Source organism: Helicoverpa armigera, chromosome 15 (genome assembly GCF_030705265.1).
Source record: "Helicoverpa armigera isolate CAAS_96S chromosome 15, ASM3070526v1, whole genome shotgun sequence".
NCBI classification, from domain to species: domain Eukaryota; kingdom Metazoa; phylum Arthropoda; class Insecta; order Lepidoptera; family Noctuidae; genus Helicoverpa; species Helicoverpa armigera.
In genome coordinates, this window is record NC_087134.1 from 5,459,050 (window position 1) to 5,485,404 (window position 26,355).

The 26,355-nt window shown below is 34.6% G+C and overlaps 2 protein-coding genes across 2 annotated transcripts in view; one reads left to right on the plus strand and one right to left on the minus strand.

Moving 5' to 3' along the window:
* Positions 1–11,214, plus strand: part of LOC110370560 (proton-coupled folate transporter) — a 42,078-nt gene extending 30,864 nt beyond the window's left edge. The window contains exons 4-5 of the mRNA XM_021326414.3: positions 5,576–5,732; positions 11,048–11,214. Coding sequence (XP_021182089.1) covers positions 5,576–5,732; positions 11,048–11,135 — 245 coding nt within the window. The 3' untranslated portion in view covers positions 11,136–11,214. The remainder of the gene's footprint in view (positions 1–5,575; positions 5,733–11,047) is intronic.
* A 2,578-nt stretch (positions 11,215–13,792) lies between these two features.
* Positions 13,793–18,228, minus strand: LOC110370598 (uncharacterized). Its single transcript, XM_021326478.3, has 3 exons — positions 17,178–18,228; positions 16,878–17,011; positions 13,793–14,024 (listed from the first exon to the last, which is right to left on the minus strand). The coding sequence occupies exons 1-3, from the start codon at positions 17,981–17,983 to the stop codon at positions 13,846–13,848; spliced, it is 1,119 nt and encodes a 372-aa protein (XP_021182153.3). The 5' UTR covers positions 17,984–18,228; the 3' UTR covers positions 13,793–13,845.
* Between the last annotated feature and the right edge of the window lie 8,127 nt (positions 18,229–26,355).

The following is a 26,355-nucleotide window of genomic DNA, read 5'->3' on the forward strand; positions in this document are numbered from 1 at the left end:
AAAAGTTACCAAAGGCAGTCGATCAACGTTTGCCGTAACTGCATTACCTAATTATCGAATGTTTACTTTCTTCCTTTATTGTTTAAACTGGTTACATTAACACTTGGCTAAAGCCATTCATACTTTCTGCACAATGTTGGCTGTTGACATCTAGTCTGGCAGTTCAGCTTAATATGATGTCTGAGCTCTTAAGAGTTTTATCATTGCCAAACAATTTTTCGTAACTTGTTATAAAATACATTAAAATGTTATTTTTGTAATACAGTAAATAAATACGTACTTAGATATTTACCATGCAAGACAAAAAATGGTTGTAAACAACTTCTACATAGTTATAACTGGTTTCTGAATACTTTTGTTTTAGCGGTTTGGGTACTAATTTTTCTCTAGTCCTCAGACACAAACCATTACTTGTCATGCTATTTTTTCTAACTCTTGTTCAGAGTCTGAGAGCCGTTGTGCACGAGTTAGGAAACAGCTAGGCAAATGATGACAACTGTATCCATAATTTTGACCTCTATAATACCAGTCCTTATTGGCAAACAATGACCTGATAACAGGTAAATTTAAGGACTAATAATTATGTAAATTAATCATATTACTCCAACATTCTCACGCCATATTGTTTGTCATTTATCTACCTGCAATATTTACTGGAAAAAATGAAATACGCGCTAAACAAAAAGATACAACATAATTTATTGGCCACCCATAAAATGACAAGATATTTTTTATCATTTAAGTTTTGGCAAATATTTTTAATCAAATGCAAATAATATAAATACCGTGGCCTCATATTTTCCCAGCCTTGCCAAATAAGTAACATAAATATTATTCGGTTGATTAAAAAACGTAAAAAATTTGGAGATAATGTATGTAGGTATTTGCAACAGCTTGAAAACCGAATATTGGAAAAGAAGTTATACCTACCTAATTTTTCATTTCTGAGGTAAAATTACCTATTTTTTGGCTACATTACACAAATCAAAGCGGCTTTTCACTACGGATTTTCATATTTTTCTGGAATATATTGTGACAGGCTTATGAGAATGCGAAGTATGTTCACCCGTTGCGAATAGCTATTATCTCTTAATTTCGTTCATAATTTCATTTATTATTTTTTAATGACTAACTTTATTCTATGATGGTAATCTCTGGACCTACTGCACAGATTTTGAAAATGTATTAACCAATTAGCAAGCTACGTTATTTGTGAGTGTCATGGGGTTTTTTTAGTTATTAAGTACATATAGTAGTTACAAAGCTGAACTGTCACAAAATCACCTATCCACAACCTTTCTTTTTCTATTTCAACAAAATAGCGAAAAACCTCAGAAAATCGTGCAAGATTTCAGTTTGGTAATTCATTATCAGTTTACAAACACTGCGCTATTGTTTCTACGAAACGTTAACTATTACTGGTACATTTTGCGGGTATTTTGTATTTACTTTCGTGGTTATTATTATGGTATTTCTTAAGACATTGAATGGCACTGATAATTGTAAAGATTCACTGATAAAAACTGTCATAGTCATGACTGTTGTTTGCATAAATCGCTGAGATTTTGTTCAGGCGTTGCGTAGTTGGAGATGTAAATATAGTCTAAAGATAAACAATACGTGTAGGTATGTATCATAGGATTTTTCCAAATTACTGTTTTCCTCACATCCGGAGGAAATTGATAATAAATTAAGTCACTGAGCAAACTATGATTGTTTTGTTAAAGTAAATGTTGGAAAGCATACCTACGAGTATTTTTTGCTGTGTTCATACTTGCATCTAGTTAAAATATGAACGTACAACTTAAGTGAGTACGTAAGCAATTTTCTTGTAGCGTTTCAATACCGTGCACACGGTCTTTGTAGCTTGTTTGTGAAAAGGCTTGTGTTCTTTATACATTTAATATTTTTACTCTCAAATGCTTTAATTTTTTTTTTTTTTTTTATTTATTTATTTATTCCTTTAATTCAGGCAACTAGGGCCCATAGAAAATACAATACACAAATAACATTAAAATACTTATAAACTAATACATACAAAAATAAAAACAATCATCAATTCTATATGTTATGCTTTGAAAATTGTGTTTTATGTAAGGTTTAAGTAGCTGTGCTCCGTAGTTTCACTCGTGTTAAAACTAACCTACGTCCGTTCTCAGGCTATAATAAATATTATTCGATTTTGCATTAAGAATTCCACAGATATTTCAATTACTGACCGACAGAGTATATTTCACAATTTATTGCTCGTCAAAACTAAAATTACCTGTATGTTTTACCATTTGACAAAAGTAAGGAAGTTATTGAAAATAGATCCAAGATACAAAATTTTGAACATGTCTGTTTGTTTAAAGTTAACTATAGGTGAAGTAGACTTGATTTAAAGATCTAGTAAATAAACTGTTGTCTTTCGATAAATAGTTCTAATTTAGCATAATCATTAAACCGATACTTACAAACTACACGTGGTTTTACAAGACATAATACTAAATGGCGATTATTTCCCATAATAATAGGTGTATTGATTACAAATACTTGTTAAAGCAATAGATATTATGTCAATAATAATTACATGATGACTTGCCACGTAGATAAAATAATAAATATTACGTTGTCACATCTCGCATAATATTCTTTATCCTTGGCCTTGTAATATTCGCATTGAAATATACAGCCATATAGCCATACTCATAATATATAAACATGTTTCGGACAGATTCACTTACTAATATACAATTAATGTTTATCCCTTAATTAATCATCATCATCACCTCAGCCATAGGACGTCCACTGCTGAACATAGGCCTCCTTAGATCTACACAGCTACCTCTTGGAGGCGACCTGCATCCAGCGTCTTCCGGCGACCTTTATAAGGTCGTCTGTCCACCTTCTTGGTGGACGTCCTACGCTGCACTTGCTAGTCTGTGGTCTCCACTCGAGCACTTTTCGACCCCATAATTGATACCAAGATTAAATAGATTTCCGTATTGGTAGATAATTCTAATGTCAATTAGGTAATAGATTAACTAGTACGTTTCTTAATTCATCAAATAAAAAAAATGTTCCTGTTTTTTCTGTCAAATTATAAAATCAAATCAAAGTAGTTTAAGAGGATAACATTACAACATGACGAAATGTGTCTAGAAATTACAGATTTCATGAAGATTAATCTAAAATTAACAGCTAAATGATTCATTATTCTGTAAAATTGAATACAATGGTTAATTCTGAAATAGATTGTCGGCATTATTGTTAAATCAAAATAAGCCGCAATACTTTATTCTAATTATAATAATTTCCTTGATTTAAAATGTTTTAATTGGTCTTAATCTCTTCATTAACCTTAGAGTCATTTGTGAATGGCAACACTGTAAACGTTCTATTGTTTCCATTCATCATTTCCACACAATAAACAATAATATAGATTTTTTAATCTGCATAAAGAACTGATTGGCTAATTAGCCGCGCAATATTGGCGCGAAGTCATTATCAAATTATGAAAGTATTTTTATAACAAAAAGTGTCCTAATAATACTGGAATTTTTCCATCGTCTTTAACTGCTGTGAATGAATAGATACCTCAAATATATTTTTCAATTGCAAGTATTTCATATACTCTCTAATTATTCACGTAGTTTTTTCTAAACTCCTCTAATAAACATAATATACCTAATACATATGTACAGATTTAATACTGACTAACCTATAAGTACCTACCTACACGAATAAACATCAATTAAATACTTAGGTATATTTCCAATAAATAATCGTTTAGGAAAATAACCTACCAACAGGTTAGATGCAACTTTATTTACTTGGTCCATGATTAAGATTAATATAATCGATATAATTGATCATTGTATGCATAATGTACTAATAGGTAATTATCAAGAGGCGTGCCTTGTGTAGGCATAATTTATAATCAATTTATTACGGCTATTTATATAGGTAATTAGTTAGCATAGGTAGTTTGCAGAGGAAGATTTCGAAATTTTTCCTTTAGTACTTACTTCTTATTGATATATTAGTCTTAGATAATATATAATTAATAGAACAAGACAATAAATTAAACTGCATGTGTGATGTATTATGTAAAACGTACAGGTAAATAGTTTTTTTCTGAACCATAGTCTATACCTATACTAATATAAAAAGAAGATTATTTTTTGTTTCTTGGTTAGTTTAAAGAGTCTAGGGTCTTAGGGTCAGTCTAAAGGGTCCAAAACTACTGAAGTGTTATGAAAAATTATTTGTCTGTTTGGAATGAAAAAGTAAAGCTAATATGGTAAAGACAGTTATTAAAAATATCTCAATCTGTAATGACCTTTATTCCAAAGAAAGATTAGTAATTTGCCTGACATTATACGAGTAGGCATTTTATAGAGTTTTTGAGGTCATCTAATCTGGGATATTTGCGAACTTTAAAGGTTAATATAATTGGTGATAACCCTGTGGAATAATTTCCTAATAATATTAGGTCAATTAGTTTTAGCGTTCATTGTATTGTTTCTATTTATTTTTAACTAGTTACTTTCCCGCGGTTTTACCCGCGTTCTGTGGGAACTGCCCGAGCCTGGATCAAATATAGGTAGCCTATGTTACTCGAGAAGAGTGTAGCTCTCCAGGAGCGAAAGAATTTTTCAGATCGTTCTGTTCCGAAGATATTTTTTTTAATTTTCTTCGTAAACTAAAAGACTTTTTGCGATTTATTTGTGATTATATTTTTATAGCTGAGTTTCCATCAAATGCCTTGTCCATTACCTACCTTCAAGGTCAATGACATTTAAAACCCTTAGCTCAATATTCGAACTCGAATACTAAAATCGTCTTTTGTGTGCTGCATCATCACATACAAATGAAAAACAACTACAATATTATTACAAGCTTAGCAATAAACTGGATGTATTAACATATTAATAATTATTTTCATATGCATGCACACACATACATCGCCATTTATTTTTATTAAACAACTATGAATAGATCCTGTATTGAATTAGCTTAACATCACGTTTGTGTTAATCGAGTGGCAACTGGAAATTTATGATTAGCTGGTGTTTGTAAACAATATGGTAAAAATAACTAGGTATAGGAATTATTATCTAGAATCCGAATGAATAATTCAGCAGAACTTAGTCATAGAAGAAGTAAACCTATTTGAGAACTGTCTTTGGCTCTCGTACCTAATAAACAATTAAAGATACATAGACTTTTTGATAAAAACAAATATACTTAACGTTTTCAAAAAATCGAATAGGTTGTATAGGTACGGTAAAAGAGTATACCTAATATATCTGCACATCAAAAGTTCGTAATGCACATAAGACTAATTCTATCAAACTATTAACTACAACATTCTCCTAAGTCTGACAAACACTATTCTGAAACGACATCAAAATCGTTTCAGACAAACGTGAGATAACCACATCAATCCAACATATATACATACAGGTCAAACCGAGAACTACATTTTTTGAGTCGGTTAAAAAAAACAGACTTTATTTATGAATCACTATGACCCATATCATGACCTAACTAAGCAACCTTTCACCAACGTCCTTTCTCTCTGTTCCAGGCAAAACAAGCTCTCTAATCAGCATATCAGAGGCCCTGGTGCCCGTGATATACTCCCCTGTGTACAGCAAGGTGTACCTGACCACACTGTCCACCATGCCCGGCGCCTTCTACCTCATCAGCGCCGCGCTCGCCGTTCCTGCCATAGCCATATTAATGTGAGTTGAGAGTAACTTGTTATGAAGGTTTTTTGAGGTTCTAAACCCAAGCGCAAAAGGGGGTTTTTAAGGTTCGATAATCTGTGGGTAAATGAGGACCCTATGGTCTTAACGGACAACGCAGTCTTACTACTATTACTGTCCGCCTGTCATCAGGCTGTGTCAAATTTTCACAGATGATGTATTCTTGTTGTCGCATTAACAAGAATACCTACTAAAAACTATAGAAAAATAAGTAATTCAGTGGGTTCCCCTAAACATGGTTTTTCGTGCGCGGGTCCGATTTCTTTACTGTTTCACCACGACACAAAGACACAAAGACCTTATTTCCTTCTTCTTTCTGCCTTGTCTCCAACCCAATCCCAAGTTTTTTAAGGTAATTGCTATATTATTTCCCAGTATCCCAATTTTTGCAAAGGTAATTGAAAATAATTCTATACGATTGTTACCTCTGACGACTGGATTTAAAAGGTCCATCTAAACCACATAGGTAATTGAAACTCCGTGAGTAAGTACTTCATGTACTTTCCATGTCCCACACAGGACTTCCCAAAAAGTTGGATACCTCTCGTAAACTTTTATCTTTAACACTATTTAGATAAGGAGGTTCTTGTGGTCAGATCATTTATCACAATAAGTTCAGTAACCTATAGGTAGGTACCAACTTACTTGACTCTTTGATCCTCTTCTTGATTGAAAGTAGGTATAGTTCAACTTGTTTAGACGTGGTCTTTAGATCTACTGTTCAAAGGATGATCCTAAAAATGAAGCAATCAGTGCTATAGCAACTTATAAGGCGGATCATTTTATGAATTTAGATGTAGATCTATCTAAAAGCAAAAAAATAAAACATTTTTGGAAACGATTAAAGTATATTTTTCTGTTTCCAAAAAAGCTTATAAAACTCATCTTCGATTGAGACATAAGATCACAATTTTTAAAAAAGTCTGTTGTTTATATTCATTTCACAAACGAGGCAAAATGTTACTATTTTCGTAGATTCTAGTAGCCAATACATAGCTACACGTCCCGTCTGCAACCGCTCGAACATTTCAACATCGCGACAAAAAATGACCTTGCGGTCAACTCGAGAGTTCGCCCTTACTATAATTTTGTCATCTGAGACCAATGATCGATTTCTAATCACAGTAGTAGCCTTGAACTATTATCTATTTTCTATTTATTTCCCTTTGCACGACCTTCAAGCCCTACGAAATATTTAAAAGTAATTTTCAACATTTTTTTTTCCTTTTTTTTCTTAAACCTTGGAACGTGAACCTCCATTGATCTTTCGATTTATCAATAAAAGTAGGTATAGGTAGGTACTCTTTGGTATTCTCGTAAACTAATTTACGTCTATTATTAACTGTGACTGGTGTACCGTAAAATAAAAGTAATTGTACAAACCTAATGGTAATAACACTTTTTATTCCCAATTTAGAAAATGGTTTATTGAATTCGAGTTGGCATTTTCTTTTTATTTTAAGTACCTATATAAATTTGTGGGGTTTGTGAATGGTTTTATTTTAGCCTATAAAGAGATAGATGATTGTGGCATTAATTCAAATTCTAACAGGTTTATACGTAGGTATACCTAACAGGTCGTCCTATCGAATCTCGAATATTCGAAACAATAAATAAATTGCTTACCTATTTAAAAGTATCTATTATTACATCATACCACAAAACAGTAAAATTTCCAATATATCACTGGCATTCCGATAGCGACTGGTTACAAAAAACTCAAATTTCCGTTAAAAAGATTCCTATAAATTAATTAATAAATGGTTTTCTAACAGTTTCAATGACATAACACCATTATAGATTAGTATTTCTTGTGCGATTCTTCGAATTGATACCGCTAAGGCCTTTTAGAGCGAATATTAAGTATTAATGTAGGTAATTTATTAAGAAATGTTGTAAAAAAGTTGTTTTTGCAAGCCTGTCTAGTGTATGTCTATTTATCTTTTCTTATCTGCTCATTATACAGTGAGATCATCGGTCCTCCATGCTTTAAAACAAAAAGTTTCTCACGCCTATCCTATTTAGTTTAAAAAAACAAAAAATAACACTATTTTTTGTTTTTACGGTTCATACAACCGTAAAAACAAAAACGCGTCGCCAAGATAGTTTTGTAAGATCGTTAGTAGCGTAGCTTGGCTACATCTGATCAGTTTTACAAAGCCTAAAATAATTTTGTATCTTAACGTTACATACATCAGGGTTTCATTTAAGCTTCAATCACGATTTATATTTTCCATATTATTTTCGCATTAACTTTTTGATCAATCTAACTGTAAAGCAAGAGTTACCTCAACTCTGATGACCAAGACCTATGTAAACCTATTTTTTGTATGTCTAGATACATGTTTTTATTATTATTTTTTTGCCATATCTACGCATTAGGAATATTCTATTCTCAGAATCTGTACCTAACAACCAGTTTTATTTTTAATTTATTATATTAAGCCAACCTCTTTGTTTTATCGTGGAGCTGTCACCATTCTAACTGGCCGGTAATTTGAACGATAACCTCCGGCTTTCGCTATCTTCTTTACGTCCAGCCATTTATCACTCGATTATGTTCCATTTACATAATAATAATTTTGCACGAAAGTGTCGTTATGGATTTTGAAAATAATTTACTTATCTTTTGAAAATGTTAAATTATTCAATAAGTAGGTACCTATTGTGGAGATCTTCTTCTTTAGGTACTCTTTCTTCTTCTGATGCTAAGATTGAAATGTCTACCTATAGCTATAAAATTGCTTTAATAAATGAACGCACCCGAATTATTTTTCTCCGATGAAAATACCATTAAGAGGACGAATTGGAATTTTTGGCGCCAAGGATGTCAATTTTTCTCAGTAAATACAAAACGGATCAAAATACAACTTGGTTACCTGAAAGTTCATGATATAAACCTTATTTTGTTAGTTGTAGAAACATGATTAGGTAACTTTTATAACAGAGAAAAATATATCAAACATACCTCTTTTTAAAAAGAGATTCACATATTATGGGCAAACGGGACCGATTAAAGCCTCTTAACTTTTTTAGTAGTTGAGTATATACATACTCTTTAAAATTGTAGTAGGATTTTTTATCAAATTATCATTTCTAAATAATAAAATTACAAAACCATTTTGTCGCTTACGACTTTTAGTTATAAGCTAGCGCGCGTATTGTTATCCTCGCCCCGCTCAGACGCTCCGACCCCTTTTGGCGCCTTAGATGCGCGTGCCGGTTATGGAATTATTGTTGACCACTTCCTCGCCTTAATTGAGGTTTAGCTCAACACTTCAAAGTGCCAACCCTCATAAATTTCAAAATATATTATTACCTATGCAAAAGTTTGAACAACGGTTGCCAAAAACTATCCGTTAACAGAACATAAATCGCTCAACAGTCCAACTACGACCATTTATCTGTAAGTTTCCTCAATCCGATTCAATTAACTGCACGAGTCATCCCACACTCATTGAACTACAAATTTTTATCGAGTGAATCGACAGAAAATCGCTTATTGAAATCGATACCTACGTTACACTCAAGGCTAGTCTAGATATGTAAGCATTTCATACAAGAATGGTTCGTGTCACTCGTTTCATATTTGTAGGGACCTCGTAAACATGATGGGGGAATAGGAAATATATCGAATATCGATAGATTGAAAGTGGAAAACGAATCAAATCCTGCTTCAATCTCGTTTGGTTTACGTATCAAGAATGTTGTGTTGTTTTCTCATAGGTGTAGATAAACGAGCTAGATGTATCTACTGCTACAATATGTTGACTGCGATCATACAATTCAGGGCCTTTTTTCTGAAGTCTAATAAAATTATTTCGAAATCTGTTATTTAAAAATAGGAAATAACAACTTGGTGACCGATACTACGAACCTCAGCAACTTGTATCAAGTCTATGCACTTAATAAAGTATATCTTACAATATTGTCACTACACTCAGTAAATTAACCTTCCTATGCATAACAGTGATAATTAAGTAATTACGTTATAATAAACAAACATGTGCATGATTGTTACACAAAATTTAATATACGTGGAATTATTTAATATCGTTTCAGTTCAAAATTACACATTTGTTCGTGGATGCATCCATCACGAACCTTATAATTGGGGAGTTGCAAGACATTAACCGTCTTACCACAAAAACTTTTAAACGTCAGTTTATGCCTTGTCTAAAAAAATGTCAAATTATGACGTTGACATACGAGGGTCAAACTGAAAGTTCTTAGAAAATCAGAAACTGGTTACATTAGCCAGTTATTCGTTTTATTATATGTTTTATTGTAGTGTTAGTACGTCGAACACAGCATTTGAGTCACCTCCGTTAAATCTTTTAATCATTTTACGGCACCAATCCACACTATGGAGTTTTTGAGCCTCAGTCAAATTATGAGGTATCCACCAGGCGCAAAGCTTCCTGACCGCTTAATGTTCGTGGAGGATTTTGTGCACTTGACTCATAACGATGCCTAAGCTTGTCCGAATCTGCTGATAGGTCACTCTTCTATCAGTCTCTATCATACGCCGCACAACACAGATGTTATCTTCAGTCGTCGCCGTAGAAGGCCGTCCCTCAGGTAAATCATCAGTGAGATTAGTGCGACCACGTTTAAACTCATTAAACCAGTTGTAAACAGTCGCAGGAGATGGGGCTTCATCGTGAAAGGTCAATCGTAGTCTATCATAACTTTCTTGTTGACTTAAATGACATCGAAAGTCATAAAAAATCATTGCACGAAAATTTTCTCGTGTTAAATTCATGTTGACGTGACACAGACAATTTTCAATTTGCCGCCAAATCGTAAAACAAATGACAAATGAATTAAATATATACTCAGTAATATTGGTAAAGAGTTCTATTTTCGAATTTTAGAATTATTTTTTTATTATATTGTTTATAAGTGGCCAGTTCTAAAAACTTTCAGTGTGACCCTCGTATGGTTCATTTTGCAGCCAAAATTTTATTAGACAAGTGTAAGACAGGGTTTAAAGTTTTTGTAGTAAGGCCCTAAGACTTTCAAACAGACAAAAAGATCAGACAAACGTATGATTATGTATTCTGATAACTCCAACGCTTCTTTCTTTATTTCCTCCTATATTAAGACTTCCAAATCAGAGACTTGAATATTAGGTAGATTAAGTGACCTCAGGGTATTTTCAACTTAGGAACTTATTGGATACCGCCAAAGATTTTTCCACGTAAATACTGCATCTTAAAATATGTGTTAGGTAATAAATACCGTACCTACATATAAATACCTAACCATTATTTTTTTCTCTTCCCCAGATCAATATTTCTTCTCCGGAGAAAGGACGAGCGCGAACTTGCGGCGCCCGAGCCTAAGCCGAAGGAGAATGAAATCACTCGTTTTTGATAAATATTTATTATTGTTAAGCGTTAATGTTAGTTATAAATATGCGAAAAATCTCAATAAAATTAAGGTTTGTATAGAATCGTGTGTATTTTTGTTTTACGTGCCCGAACTAATAGGTAGGTTATCCACAAAACCCAATAAAGTTGTCCAAAAATGTAATTGTGTTTTTTATTCATTTTACGATAAGTTCCTAGGTATATTATATCACATGGGAATCACACAATAATCGAGCACGTAAGTGAGTAATATGGATATGGACATGATTTCAAAACCACCCTCAGTGCAACTGCACCAAAAAACCTTAAACCTGTGCCCAACTCGTAAATTGTTGAAAGTTTACTGTTAGGTATACATATATTTTGGTATCCAATAGGGCTATAAGAGTGGAGGAATGGTGAGTGCACCTGTGTCTGTAGCAAATGCTTGTGCACTATAATATTATGTCCTGCAGTTGGCCAATCTCCTTAGATACGTGAGAACAGCCGCTATGGCCGATAATCGGCTAGGACATCATCTTCATCATATTTGGTACCTATGTAATTTTTTTGTAACTACATATAAAGTTGTAGGTAGGTAAGGTAGCTTCTACGTTTATAGGCATAGTTTACAATTCAAACGCGACCCGGAAAAGCCCTATCAGTAATACCTATAGTAAAACATTTTATTTTAATTAATTGTATTGAGTCTAACAAATTATCATTGTTAATAATGCTTTATTGAAGATAACCCCTCTTGATAATAGTCAGGTCATTGCCTTTTTTACACAAACGAGATCTTACATCTTAGTTGACAATGGGGTTCATTAAAAGTTTTCTAGAGGTACAATTATCATACGTTTCCAATTTTCCATAATAAGTATGTAAGTACAAGCAGCTTTCCTATGACACCGGAAAACGGTTAAAGAATACCTACCCTTAACATTTAGGTACTTACTGAAAAACAAAGACCTTTGATTTGTAGAAATTCCTAATAACTCGAATCGAATGACAATTTGGTAATTATACCTAACCGTATTTAAATATTACAAATAAGTATTTGCCTAATTCGTGGACAAAGACGGCTGTCAATCAAAAATGTGCTCATTATGCGGATAACCGACTCAAATATTTACACAAGATATAAATAATTAGGTCATTTAAACTTAATTTAATTGTAAACAGTATTACTATCAATTCGTAGCTTTATCGGGGGTTAGAGACACGTGAACAACATTTGTTTTAGATAATAATTTTTGTCTTTAGTCATTCCGAAGTCGGTTTTATGAGACCCCGATTAGGATAGGTACCTACGTGGAGTGGAGTTCTGCAAGTCTACCAACAAACAACAAATGTCTCAAGATGAGGAACGGCAGAAAAAGAAGTACATAGGTATGGAACAAACCAATTTAAATGAAGCACAAACTTAAAATTGCAGTGGCTACAATACTCCTCCAGATTAAGGAACGGATATCTTAGTCTACAACTGCCTGGTCAAGAATTGGCTTGGTGGGCTCTTTGGTAACTATTGACAATACGCACTGGATACTTAAAACAGCTGATAGGTAAGTAATTGATCGTAATACAACTTACCTAGGAATAAGTAGGTAGGTAAGTAGGTATATAACAGGGTGGGCGATTTATTTTCGCGAACGTCAAAGCAATTTCGTATGATGTCCTCAGCTATATGGAAGGCAAACATGGGTAGGTAGGCTCTTACGTAGGCGTTCAGAACCACTAATTGGAAGTGCCTATCAGTTAATTAGTTCCTCAATCTAGATAATAACATTGTAGGTACTGTATTGAGTTGCCAAAAACCTTCGTACGTATGTTTGCAAAGTGCCACCATACTTCATTAGGAGTAAGTATTAACCATCCGTTTGTCAAGCAATCCAATTTCCCGTCAATGCTATTAATTTGGAGAATGTATTTTCTTTTGTTTTATCTTAATTCTTAGGTGATCTTCACACTGCCCCGCATCACGCTGCATCTTGCGTGTCGACGCACCTACGCGCGTTCCTGCGGGAGTGCAGATCTGCATCATCGTGCGGGTTTTTCACGCACTCACGCGCGTAGGTGCGTTTTGTAGATTCACGCACGGCGGCTTCCATTTTCAAATATACACGTCAGGCCCATTCAAAATCACGCGCGTCACTGCGGGATTCAGTGTGCCATGCCTTGCGTTTCGCCCCGCACCCACGCGCGGGGGTGCGTGTTTCTCCGCATGTATGTGCGTGATCCGCATGAACGCGCGTGGATGCATTTTCAGTGTGTTGGACTATGCGTGTTTTCCATACAAACTGAGATATTTCCATACAACGGAAAAAAACGCATCCACGCACCACGCTGCATCATGCGGGGCAGTGTGATAATCGCCTTTCGACTATAGCTACTTACTGAATCTATTTTAGGTAGATACAGTCAACTTCAGGTCAGTGGTAACAGTTTTATAGGAAAATCGTACGATTGAGTTAAGGTGCATGACAGTTAACACTGATGTGCAGTCTACCGTACAAGTAAGTAGGTAGGTATAATTAAGCGTGATTTGCAGAAAAGTCCTCAAGACTTTTAATATCCTTTTTTAATTTCTTTCTTTAGGACAATCTACTAACATGATACAAAAATAAAAATATAAAACTCAATTTGTACTACGCTTAAGGTTTAATTTTCTTTACAGTCTAATACAATACAAAATATTATTTACACACGATTCTAAAAGGAACTGTAGAAAAATACTAAAACTTAAGTTTGAAGTCTTTAGATGCTGTCTTCGCGGGTTCCTTGGGCAACATGGTCTTCCCGCCGGTTATGAGCATCTTGATGTACCGGCCTTGCTGGTCTGAAGGTAGCTTCACACCGAGAGCTTCGCAGTTTCTTATAATCTCTGTACACCCACGAATATCTCTGTTCCTTACTGTAACAAAGGAGAAAGAGTAATTTACTTTTTGTTTACTATACTTTGGCAACCTTAGGAAGAGCGACTGCCGTGCACGGAGTCCCGAGTTCAATTCCTAGGTCCAGGCTTCGTGGATTTTAGAAACTTTCACAAAGCAACTTGATGTCAGCAAGCAGTGGCAGTGTTAAACCACCGAGCCTGGAAGAGCACGTAAAGCAGAATGCTACACAGCAGCAGTCGTTGTTGCAAACTTAGAGGCCGTGAGGTGTAAGTCTAGGTACTTAGACCAGTATTTGAGAAAACTCTGGGGATTGTTAGATAGCTCGCTAAAAAATGGAAGGCCTTGTTTGGCATAATAGACAATTAGGTAAATGAATACTTCAACCGTTGATGGGGTTGAAGGAAAAAATTTAAAGCTTACGCTGGGATACACTTTTGGATCTATTTCTATATCCAAGTTATGAAGTTACCCTACTAAAGGAATATGGAATTGTCATAAAAATACGTAGACAGTCGACAGCTATCAAAACTTCCTAAGCCCATTCACCTCATAAAAACGGACATCGCCCAAAAGTCGATACTATTGTTATCATTCTATTATTGTCTAAGGCCGTCTCAGGCCTATGTACTCCGCCTAGCGACCAAAGTACCACTATCTAAGGAATTGTCTCGTCAAATGGTATACCTAACATGTGTTGTAGGTATGATAAGGTCAACAAACAGATCAAGTAATTGTGAGTTCACGAGGGCACTTGATTAAGAGCAAACATTCAACATTATACGCAGTAGGTATACTTACTAATCTCTTGTATAAGTACCTACGTAGGTATGGTGTCATTCAATGCATTTAGTACCTAAGTGCACTTTTGTTCTTACAAAGAGCATCAGGTACGAAATTCATAGCATCATCTACTTCTAAATCAAACATTAACTTCTTATTTAAAATAGGTACTGCTGGAATTAAGTTTTTTTTTTTATTAGGTACGTTCAATAATTTTGTCCATGTTTCGTATGCAGTTTGGGTACCTAAGTACTTTTTTACATATAAAAAGTTTTTTTCCTGTACCTACCAAATTTAAAGTTCCGAGAGTAAAAGAGCCAATTAGTGCATATCTGTCAAAAATCGTAAACAATTTGTTATAACTTTCAGCCCATTTCTTTGATCTGAGGCTTTCACGTCAATTTAATATAATTGAGTTTATTCATCTCAGTTTTTTAAACTACCATTTAACGTTCTCGTTCTCTTTAGTTTGTGGTATAAATAGGTAAATAGTTTAAAACTAATGAGATTATTTTTAATAGTATTGTGTGCGGGCGAGACACTATTATCGATTCACAAATCACAGCCAATAAGTTCTCGCCAAAGTTTATGACAGCCTAATTATGATAGTGAAGTGCACGAGAGGTAAGTAGTTAGTATGTGTCAAGCTCACAACACGTGGTGCTAAGAAGCTGGTTCACAGCCACCATTAATTTTGAGGAAAACTATACTTACTTACCCCTAAGTTAGTACTAACACGAATGTAATTTTAGAATCTACACAATGCAACTGAAGATTGGTAGACCATCAAACATTAAATACTGCTCCACAATTAAATATAAAGTCCTACATTGTACCAGATTTATTACAACGTCGCTATAGAACGCCGGGATCACAGACCTGACATAAACTAGAACATGCTGATAGTGAATAAGTTTGCCTTTTAGATAATGTGTTGGAAAGTGACCTATTTTCATCTATCTATCTGCTGTGATGTCGCACTGACATTATCTTAGCTAATGTCTAGAACTAGAGACCACCCTGACTTTGGTAACTTAACATAAAAAAAACAATATCAAATATTAGGCATTCTCTATAAGAAACCCGTTTCTTCTTCCTGACCGTAACGCTAAGATGCGGTGAAAGGGGGGCTTTTGGGGGTGCTGTCCACTTTAATTTCTCGTGAGAAATGCTTATTTAATAAGCCTCATTTCAATAAATGAATTTGACTATGACTCTTTAACAACAAAATCCCGTAAGAAATATGGATACTTCAACCGTGCAGCAAGCCACTGCATGAAATCGGTCGATATCTGAGAGCACGTGCCGCTGCTACTTCGATCCAAAATAATTTCATGTAACTACATACAAATCAGTAGAGCAGCATGTGCGGTCAGCAGTTGCAGTCGGCAACTCGATTTCAAAACGCACCTTAATAGAGACTTGAAGAATAAAACACATAATTGGACAATAAAGGATTAGATACAAACTGCGACATAGTAGAATCGCCTGAAGACTTATGACGCATCAATGAAAAAGTATACGTCACACTTGTTGACAACTGAAAATAGCTTCTTTGCCAGGCCCCCAAAACATCGTAATTGCGTCGAATTTTCTATATTTCGTTGATAAATAACTTTCGTCATCTGCCGTTTGTCAATATTGTTTATGTTGGCTTGTTGTCTAACCAGATACAGCTGCTTGCCAGCCTGTTTGACCTGGTCAAACCTCCTTCAACAAAGGCTTCCTGGTTTCTAACTTGCAACATACTGCCAAAAGTGTACAAATGGCAGACAGGGCCCAAAAGTTGAATGCAAAAACATAAAGGACTTATGTGACATACTCCATAGACAGACTCAGCCAAGCATTGCTTAAACTTATGATAGATGGAACCATGCAGATGTTAGTAAGCAACAACCTTTATAATTACCGTGTCTTACCGTCAGTTGCACAAAGCTCCATTAAAGTTAAAGCTTCTTTAAATCTATTGCTGACCCTTTCTTAGTCAACAATATAAAAAGTGTCAGCAATAGATTAAATGAAGCTTTAACTTTAATAGAGCTTAGTGCTACTGACGGTTAATATCGTTTACAGGAAGATTATCAACTTACACTTATAATTGAAAAATACTTGAAGAACGGCCACATACTCCTTCATCATGTCATACTTGAGGAGTGTTTGCAACAGTCTGACAACTGCATCTTCATTGTAATCTTTTAGTGCCATTATGCTGAATGCTGTAGCTCTGGAAAGTAGAAACAGAAAAATTAATTAAGTATATTTACATGAATTATCATCTTACAGAGATCAATTAAGGAGAAGAACATTTGACCAAGCCCAAGCACTATGATTTTTTTCTTATGTAAAAATTCATCTATACAGACTAAAAATAAATAGGATTTTAAACTTACTTGTCTGCTACAATATCCAGAAGAACATCAGACATCTCCAGAAGTTCATTGCCCAACATCTGGTCAGAAAACCAAGAGCTCGCCCAACAAATATGCCAGAAGCAGACTAGCGGGTAATGGTCTGACCATTCTTCACTAAACTCCATTACATACTTCTTAAATATAACTAAAGACGCTTCCGATCTATTCAATACTGAGTCTTGTATTAATTCTCTAAATATTATCCTATAAAAACTCCTTAGACTAGTATATTTCTTATAAGAACTCTTTAGTATTGACAGCCCTTTTTCAGAGTTACCTTTAATGCATTCTGCTTTTGCTAAATAGTGTAAAAACTCTCCATTTGTTCTGTAGGACTTAGGATCCACTGTTGCACAGTAATTTTGTAATATAGCAACCATCTGAGGCTTGCCATTCATGCTGTAGTATCTAAAGAGCTTTTTAACAGTAGCATATGTTAGAAGTTTACGATAATTCTGACATTTTACAACCAGTTCTTCAATCTCTGTGTGTTTGTTTTTAGTAAGTAGATCGGAAAATACATTCTCCAGCTCCGTGCTTGTTAGGTTGGGTAGACTTCCAGCATCATGGGCGGACGTGTAGTGCTGTACTCTCGTCTCAGGAAAGTCATTGTTCTGATATCTTAATGACTTATGCCTTTCAAATATCTCGCTTGTAAATGCATCTAATGTAAATGTGGAGTAATAACCACAGCTTGGATTCAATCTCTGTAGCCTTTGAACGTTATTCATAAGTCGTACGTAATTTAGAAGCTGCTTTGTCACATGCAATCTTGTTATGTTCATTGTTTACCAGAAAGTGTTCAAAGAATCTCGATGACCTATCCCAAAGTTAACCTGTGAGGTTCTATAAATAAATTTGTACTTATCTCGCTGTATTTTGTGGTTTTTGCTTCATTTTCTTGTTAGATCAGTCTTAATATTTATATAAAAAATAGATTACACTGGTAAAAATAGAAATTGAAATCGTAAACAGATAGGAGATAAGTTGACCGTGAATCGTGTAGTGTATTGTTGCGTTTTGGTGACAGTGACAGCAGTCAATGACATTGACAATCATTAACATCTCATAATGAAAAGGTCAATAAAGGAACACTATTTTTAATTAAAACACGTAGTATATAATACACTTTTGAAGATTTTTTCCTGACAATAAATAAAATCTAATAATTATAGGTCTTAGTTTTAATTTGTTAATAATACTGGCAGATACTGCCATCTTGTGATAATATTTGAGACTGGCTTACTCGGAGTGCTTTTTTATACAGAGTAAATTTTGCTACTCGCCGACAGATGTCGCTATGTAATAAATATTTGTTTCAGTTTTTTTCTCAAGTATGCTTTTGTTTTTGATCATAATAAATTAGAACGTAAATAAAAATCACGTTTAGAAATTATCTATTCAACCCTATCACCTATTTTTTTTATCTATCGCTTATTTTTAATTGGTAGGTAGGTAAGTTGTTAACATAGATATAATATTACTAAACAAGATTGCGCACGCTCAAAATATATATTTACGAAAATGAACTCTATTCTAACGCAATAAGGTACTAAATTGGTTGCATAATACACAGAGGCAAATCCGAGCCGAGAGGGATAGTTCGAACGGAGGCTGTTTGTCTCTTTCTAACACCTTGCCAGCATAAAAAAATGTTGTGATCAAAAGTTTTGTCTTCCCAAAAAACAATTGAATCACATAAAATTTTTATCTTATTTTAACAATTGTAAGTCAACAAATTATAAACAAGTGCATTAATTTATTCGTATTTATTATTAAAACATAAACAACATAAATTTTTATTTTGTTTTTTTTTTTCTAGCGGTAACCCTGAACATTCTTGGCGCGTAATCAGCATTTAAAATGTTGTTTATATTTTTTGTATTAAATCAATTTAAACTATTTAAATGGTGAAAAAGTGTTGCGTTTATACTTGTAAAAGTGAATCCTATGGTGGTTGCAATATATCGTTCCACAGGTAAGCTAATAATAACATTTTCGTAAACCAAACAACTAGGGTGCCCATGAATTCTTGTAACGAGTCAAAATATGGGTGATGGATTTTAAAACTGTTGTACTATTGTTATAGCTTCCCAAAAAATGAAGAAAGGCGACATAAATGGCTCAGCAGTCTATTTATGAAGTAGAAATACAAAAAAAACAGTCTTCACTTCGAATCTTCCTGCTTTTATACGGATAATTCCCGCTAATTATTAAAAGCCTTTATTAGTATCTTAAGGTCACAAACTGCGTAAGTTAAAACTTCAATACCAATCTGTGTTTAATAATCTTAGCAAATTCGGATTTGTCTCACATAGCTTAATCTCATAGTCACCCTATTAGAAAGGGACAGACAGCCTCCGTACTAACTGTTTCACTCGGCTCGTTTTTTGGGTTTATATGCGCAGTCCTGTTTACTAATATTATGTCTATGGTTGTTAACCTATGAACCTAACTAGGTAGGTACCTACTGCTTAATATTATAAGTACCTAGTTAACCTAGTATTTTTTTTAATAGTTCCCGTAGTAGTAGGTAGTGGTCCTAGAAGTAGGTAGCTAACTACTCAGGTAGAGTAATAATTTCTAAGTGTGAAAAGCTTCATTCACACAATCGTTGATATCATTCCTTACTCACCTAGTTAGACTTTATTGATGACTTTGATTACAAAACAGACGCATAAAAAAAGCAAAGCAACAATCGTGTTATGTCTATCCATCGATATTCAATACGTGGAACGGATTACGAATTTTATCTTTCGAGATATCGTATGACGCTCTAGTTTTTTATTTTCCGAAATGATTGCCGACAATGATCGGTTGTCGATTAACATACAGCTATTAGTCGTTAATGCCAAGTGCACAGCGGGGGTTTGAGGCAGACGCTAGTTCAAACTTACACGCCACGCTCCGTGTTTCAAAGCCAATTTTTTTGAGGCATAAATTAGTCGGCTATTTTGTTAACAGTGAGACACGTGCCTTATTAGATTGTAGCTATTTACAATTTGGTAAAGTGACTTTAAAGACACTAACTAAAGTTTTTTTTTTTAATAGACCGGTGTAAGTCCTAGAGCAGCATTTCTTGACTTTAGAATATTTTTCTAGGTAGGTAGGTATTCTAAAACTTTTGAACCGAAATAACGTTTAGAATCAGAATATTTGCTAAAATATTACCTACGTACAAACAGAACTTGTAGAACAAGCTCGTATTAACAAGCTCTGCAGCAAGCAGACATACTTAGATCATGATTAATTCACGTCAGTCCAATAATAAGCGTCATATCGATGTTAATTGGTTAGAAGTAATTGTGGTCTAATCTGTGCATCTCATTAATCTCAAATCGGTTGATATATCTCAGTTAACTAACGATTGATATCTTATTGAAACTCAATACACCTACGGCAGATAAGCTTTTTACATAAGTCACGATTGTAATACGTTCACCTTAAATAATCGAATGATCATTGATCGAGCGATCTAAATATAGCACTAGCTTGAAGATAGTAGCTGAAAGGAACTTTAAAAAACTAAGTAGGTACGACACGAAGCTACTTAAATATTCATAAATATAATGTTACCTACCTTTGTAAACATTTTGAATGCATAAATACGTAATACCCAACCTAATAATAGCAGTCGTGATCGAAACAGTGAGCAACATCCCAAAATTGAAACCAATAGACTTACCATACGTGAAGATCCAAATAAGTAGACGAGTCTTAGGTAAATTGAGTTCGGAATCCCCAAATTTATTTTAGACGAACCGTACGCAACATACAAGTTTAAAAAGGTTCTTACTAAGTTCTCAATAAGTAAAAAAAAAAAAAAAACACGAAATGAGCACAATGACAACACTCACACGCAGGTAATATAGGCCGGCAATCACGTTCCTTGCAACACTGAACTAATAGTGCCATTAAACCTTACCTAGTACTAAAAAATAAAACCGCATACACTACATGCACCATTTAGAGGGCCACAAACTACAGACTAAATAATCGGCCAACAGCTGTCACTTTAAAAAAAGAAAATCTGGATTCTAATCAAAGTATTCAGTCAGTCTCCCACCGGCTATAAATAATCCTTGTGCGCACTACCTTTTTACTTCATACTGATTCATGAGCCCAAACTATCGGCCGACTAAAAGTTTGCAGTGTGTGTTTACTCTTAGATAAACACGAAATCACCCAATAAATAAACTCGACTAGCTCGTGCATGTGGTAACAACACTCATAATTTATGACTTCTTTATGGTAATTCAGAAAGGGGCGCGTACCACACTTATTTGGTCAATTAAACATTTTATTAATAGGTTTTCGTAATAATTTTAGTATTAAATTGCAGCTCCTAAGCGAATGTCAATAAATTATTCACACAGTGACTCTAAATTATAATTTGTGCAAAATTTTGACGTCGGGTGACATCCAAAATCAGGCATTGCAAGAAGAATTGTGTTTAAAGGACAGTGGGCGAGGCACATTGCAAATGCAACACTAATGGTTGATTGTAACGATAGACGTAGTGTAGGCAGACCAGTACGAAATGTACCGATGACACAGTTCAGCTCATGAGACTTGACCAGCGGTGGTCTTGGATCATACGATGTGAAAGACAAAAGTCCCGTTAGTTTGATTCGGAAGATCTTTTCCTCGTTCCAAGTCACTAACTTAAGGTCACTTTTGAGACCTCCAGAAAGAATATAAGTGGGTTTTAGTTAGTAAAAGTCTACCGTAAGCTACTTCCATAGCGAGAAGGATCATTTTTGATGATTTTCTAAAAAAGAGGTCCTTTGAGGTCTGTGCCAAACTTAGGAGCTGACGAAAAATGATAGAGGACGAACGTAAATCGGTTGAAAAGGGGGTAAATGTTCTTGCATTCTGTTTCCAATAGTATGAATTCAGCAATTTACAATGTATAATAACAGTGTAACTATGAAGTAAGTACATACGTACTTTGACTAGATAACATAGAAAGTTCAATTCTAAGGTCGCGAGCCCGATATCTTTACTTCCGACGTCTATTTCGTATATTTAGAACAGTTTTATGAATATCCGTTTGCCATAATATTATTACGTAAGTAAACTGATGTATTTTCAGATTATAGTGTAAACAGAACATTTTTGTAGGAGTTGCTGATATGCGATCAGATTCAAGCCAACATAGTGTATAATCACTGAAAGTTAACTGACTGGTTGAAGACAGCGTGATAGAGGAACGTAATCTAATTGTCAGTTGCACAAGTAATTACCATACGACACGGCAAAATTTCATACAAGCTATCAGTGGCGAAGGGTGGTTTAATGAAATAGGGAAGCCGCAGCAAAAAAACTGGGGAGTACTCAGGGATGGGAGGGAGAGGTAATGAAGGTAATTTCTCAGTCCACCTTTTAGCACTGACTGAGAGACTGATAGTTTGAACATGTTTTCTCGAGGAATTCGGCAGATTAATAATATCTATAAAACTTTATTATCTTTAGTTAGGTATATTAACTACTAGAATCTGAGAAAAGTTGGCACTAGAAACAATACATTTTAAGTGTTTAATTTACAACGGCCTGTTAGCCATTGATATTTATCGTAGGTATATGTTTCATAAATCCGTCAGGACGTTAGTAATTTTAATATTGACGTAATATAGGTAGGTAATTCACCCGTGCGGCGTGCCCGAGTTTTATGACACGTTTTTATTTTCAAAACTTAACCTTGAAAAATAAGTTCCTTCCTAAAGTAAATAATCTGTCGGAAAACAGTCTTGCGATAAATGCTATCCTAGTCTAGTATTTAAAGTAGGTAAAAGGAAAAACTAAAAAGCACACTAAAAAGAAACCCGATGCAAACTGTCTGTTAGAGATGGGTAACTCAGGAGTGATAGATAAAAAAGATATGTATCTTTCCGTTCTGATCACTCACTCTTTGTATCAGTTCAAATCCGAATGTATCAGTGTATCTTTAACAACTCATTCAATCGTCGTCCGTTTGTATCTGTGTTGCACTCGCACACACAGCGTTGAGCGGCTCGCGTCACGGTTTCTCATCGGAAAGTCCAGACATCTCTTTCGCACTTCCCTACTTAGAATGTTCTGTCTCACTTTCTCGATACTGAGTATAAGTGTTTGACCATTATTTTTATTTATTTATACGATTTACACGGCTTTAACAGCCAATTACATAAATCGTAAACTTAAATTTAAAATGAAAAATAAAAACTTAAAAATAAAAAAAAATAAACTTAAAAATATTATAAACTGATACACGAATCTATCTATCCTAAACGAATCTATCACTCTTAGTTCGTACTGATTTAGTGATACATTGGATTGAATTGAACGAAGTGAGTCACTCTGAGCAACAGTACAATGTCACTCGCGGATACGAAAGGATATAGAGATACAAAAGAGTGATACATATCCCAGTGATCAAAAGATTCATATCAATCTTTTCTTTTCAATGATACGTTTTTCCCCATGTCTACTGTCTGTATACGTATGAAAATAACTCAATTCAACAGAGGTATCTCTATTTTCACTACACGCACACACTGTACTGAGTACCATGTCACAGTGCGATCGCGAGGATTAGTAGGGAGTAATGATACTGCCAACTACTATGACTACAAAAAATTATAAATCCCCAAGTAGGGTCATTAAATCGCGGAGAATCTTAACACCGCGATTCAGGATTTGCATAAAAATGCACAACGCCATCTATGTTGACGTAATGTAACTAAAACACTAACATAAAATATTGTACACACACGAACTATGTTATTCCAAATGATACACACACCAATAAATTCAATTAAGTAATACAAAGAAAAAATTGTTAATGGTATTATCTAAAACAAAATAAGAACAATGAGAGTGAATTTGTCTGATTTGTTTGTTTACATAGGTATTTGAGAGCTCTAAGCGCCGTCACTCGCGCGTAGACAGATATAGCTACTCTACTCTTGACGCGTTCTTTCTCGTTCACTCGCGAGTTTTGATCGGAGGAAGCCGCTCCGTGAGCCGGCTTACCGCTCGCCCTTATTTTGCGAACATCGCGCGGCGCGGCGTGGATGACGTCACGCAAGCGTAGTTTTGTATGGACGAGGAAGCCGCGGCTTGTTTAGTAGGAGCAAAATGTTTCAAGTAATTTATAGACAATTTTTTTTTTACGGTGGTAGGCGTTTTGTTATACTTACATATTTAAATTGTGTGGTTTAAATGATTATATTAATTATACCTATACCTATATTATAACTTATACCTATGCTTCTTTCTTGAAATTCGAAAGGGAAGCCGATGGGAATCGGCTTATTAGGACGCCTCGCCACTGCAAGCTATAGGAATGCGGCAAAAGTGTTAGCTGATGCAGCAAAAGATAATAAACCTGAAGGAACTCCCCTCAAATGAGATGTAGAAATTGCGAATTAACACCTCAGAGCTGGGTGCTAAATCGTAACAAAAACAGGTTTTATCGATCTTATTACTCCACAAAATGTCCTTCGTAAACACGAGGCACTACCGTTAGGTAATATTAATTGCACTTCCACCCACAGACGTGCCGGAGTCACTAGTCACCGTCAACTAAGAGACAATTAGTCATATTAAAATGGGATTAACACTTTCTCGGCGTCACTAATATCTGCTTAGTCGTCGCCGAAGATTAACGTAACCAGTTCTGTTAGAACCGTGAAGTCTGAGAGATTAAGAAAGAATTAGTAGAGGATGCATCTTTTAGAGGTCTTGTTATAATGGTTCTTATTCTTCGTAGTGTTACAATTAACCCGGCCCGCACTCGGTAAACCCACACTTTAATCGAATGAGTTATGCTTCGTTTCTCCCAGAATGCAGTTATCATTGTTAACAAGGGTTTTCGGGAGCATTTTGTTAATGGAAATGTTTGGCGTCAGCACCCCTCCATTATGTTGTATCGGCGTTAAAAGTCTAAATTGTCCGTCACGAATTGCTTGGAGTTTGTGAAACAATGCGAGAAATTATGGAGATTACGTGAACGGTGGCTGTTGGTGCGTACATTGTACAACTTGATTATTAAGATAGTTATGGTAGATGTTATAAAGTAGGGCAAAAGAGTGGACCTGACAGTCAGATTATAGAATTTCAACGAATGAATAAAACAAAGTTGGGAAATGACAATATGTAAATAAGTTTTCATCGAATTTGAAATATTGGGTACCTACTTACATGTTTATACAATTTGTTATAAAGTCGTGTTTCTATAACAAAGAGTTTTAAAATAAACAATAGACGTCTCAAATCCAGACCCTAAAGTTCAGAAGTGAATTCGCCTTGAATCTAGAATGTACGAAATAATTCTTCCAAAACATCAGAACATAACAAGAGAACTTTAATTCGTACCAGGAAGAACCATCAACAACATACTCACTCACAACTTTAGACCTCGTAACATAATACATTTCTAATTCACTTAGTTGAATCAAGCCTTAAATTAAGTTACCCGAGATAAGGCGGCAGGCTGTATCACCATGAAATATAACGTTGTTACAATTTGATACTCGAGTCATGGCTGTATATCAGTAGCTAGTAGTTCCTTTTGTTGATCATTATCTTCGTCTACCAAAAGGATTTCTTGATGATTTCATTAATAAATATCATTGGGATGGACGTATTGTGTTTCTTTAGTGATTCGTGCTTTTGTTTTTGGTGGTACACTAATTTGATTGATGTTCGTTTGTTTGTCGTTTTGATTGGTGATGTTGAGTATACGGTGAAAGTTTAACATAGGTATGTAAAGGTACTTGTCTCTATCTGTTCTTATGATAGGTTTATTCATATTGTGTTATTTGAACAAGAACTATTATAACCTCGCCCGATTTATACCTTTGGTTTTGTGGGATTCTATAGATCCTCTCCTAGATCATGACCTATTTTCAGTATCTTTAGTTTTTAATCTAGCATAGAAACATCAAAGTGTTTAGAAGTTCAATAGACGTTAATTTTAGCAGTCTTCTTCAATTTTACAATGTGTACACAACTAACGCAACACGGGTGTATTTACTTTATCTATTTGGTTTTCTTTTATCGCTAAATTATGGTTCACTCGTTAAATTGAACTGTTAAACGTATAAAGATTTTTTTGAATCCTCTAGTTACGTGTGAAGAATAAAAGTTTGTAAACAGTAATTTCCGGTCTTTA

What these genes read in the sequence shown, in the direction of transcription:
- LOC110370598 (XM_021326478.3), bottom strand. Translation starts at nt 17,983, where the DNA reads ATGAACATAACAAGATTGCATGTGACAAAGCAGCTTCTAAATTACGTA. An exon ending in CTGGATATTGTAGCAGACAA is followed by an intron (nt 17,012 to 17,177) that starts GTAAGTTTAAAA and finishes TCTACTTTCCAG; the next exon opens with AGCTACAGCATTCAGCATAA. An exon ending in AGTATTTTTCAATTATAAGT is followed by an intron (nt 14,025 to 16,877) that starts GTAAGTTGATAA and finishes CCTTTGTTACAG; the next exon opens with TAAGGAACAGAGATATTCGT.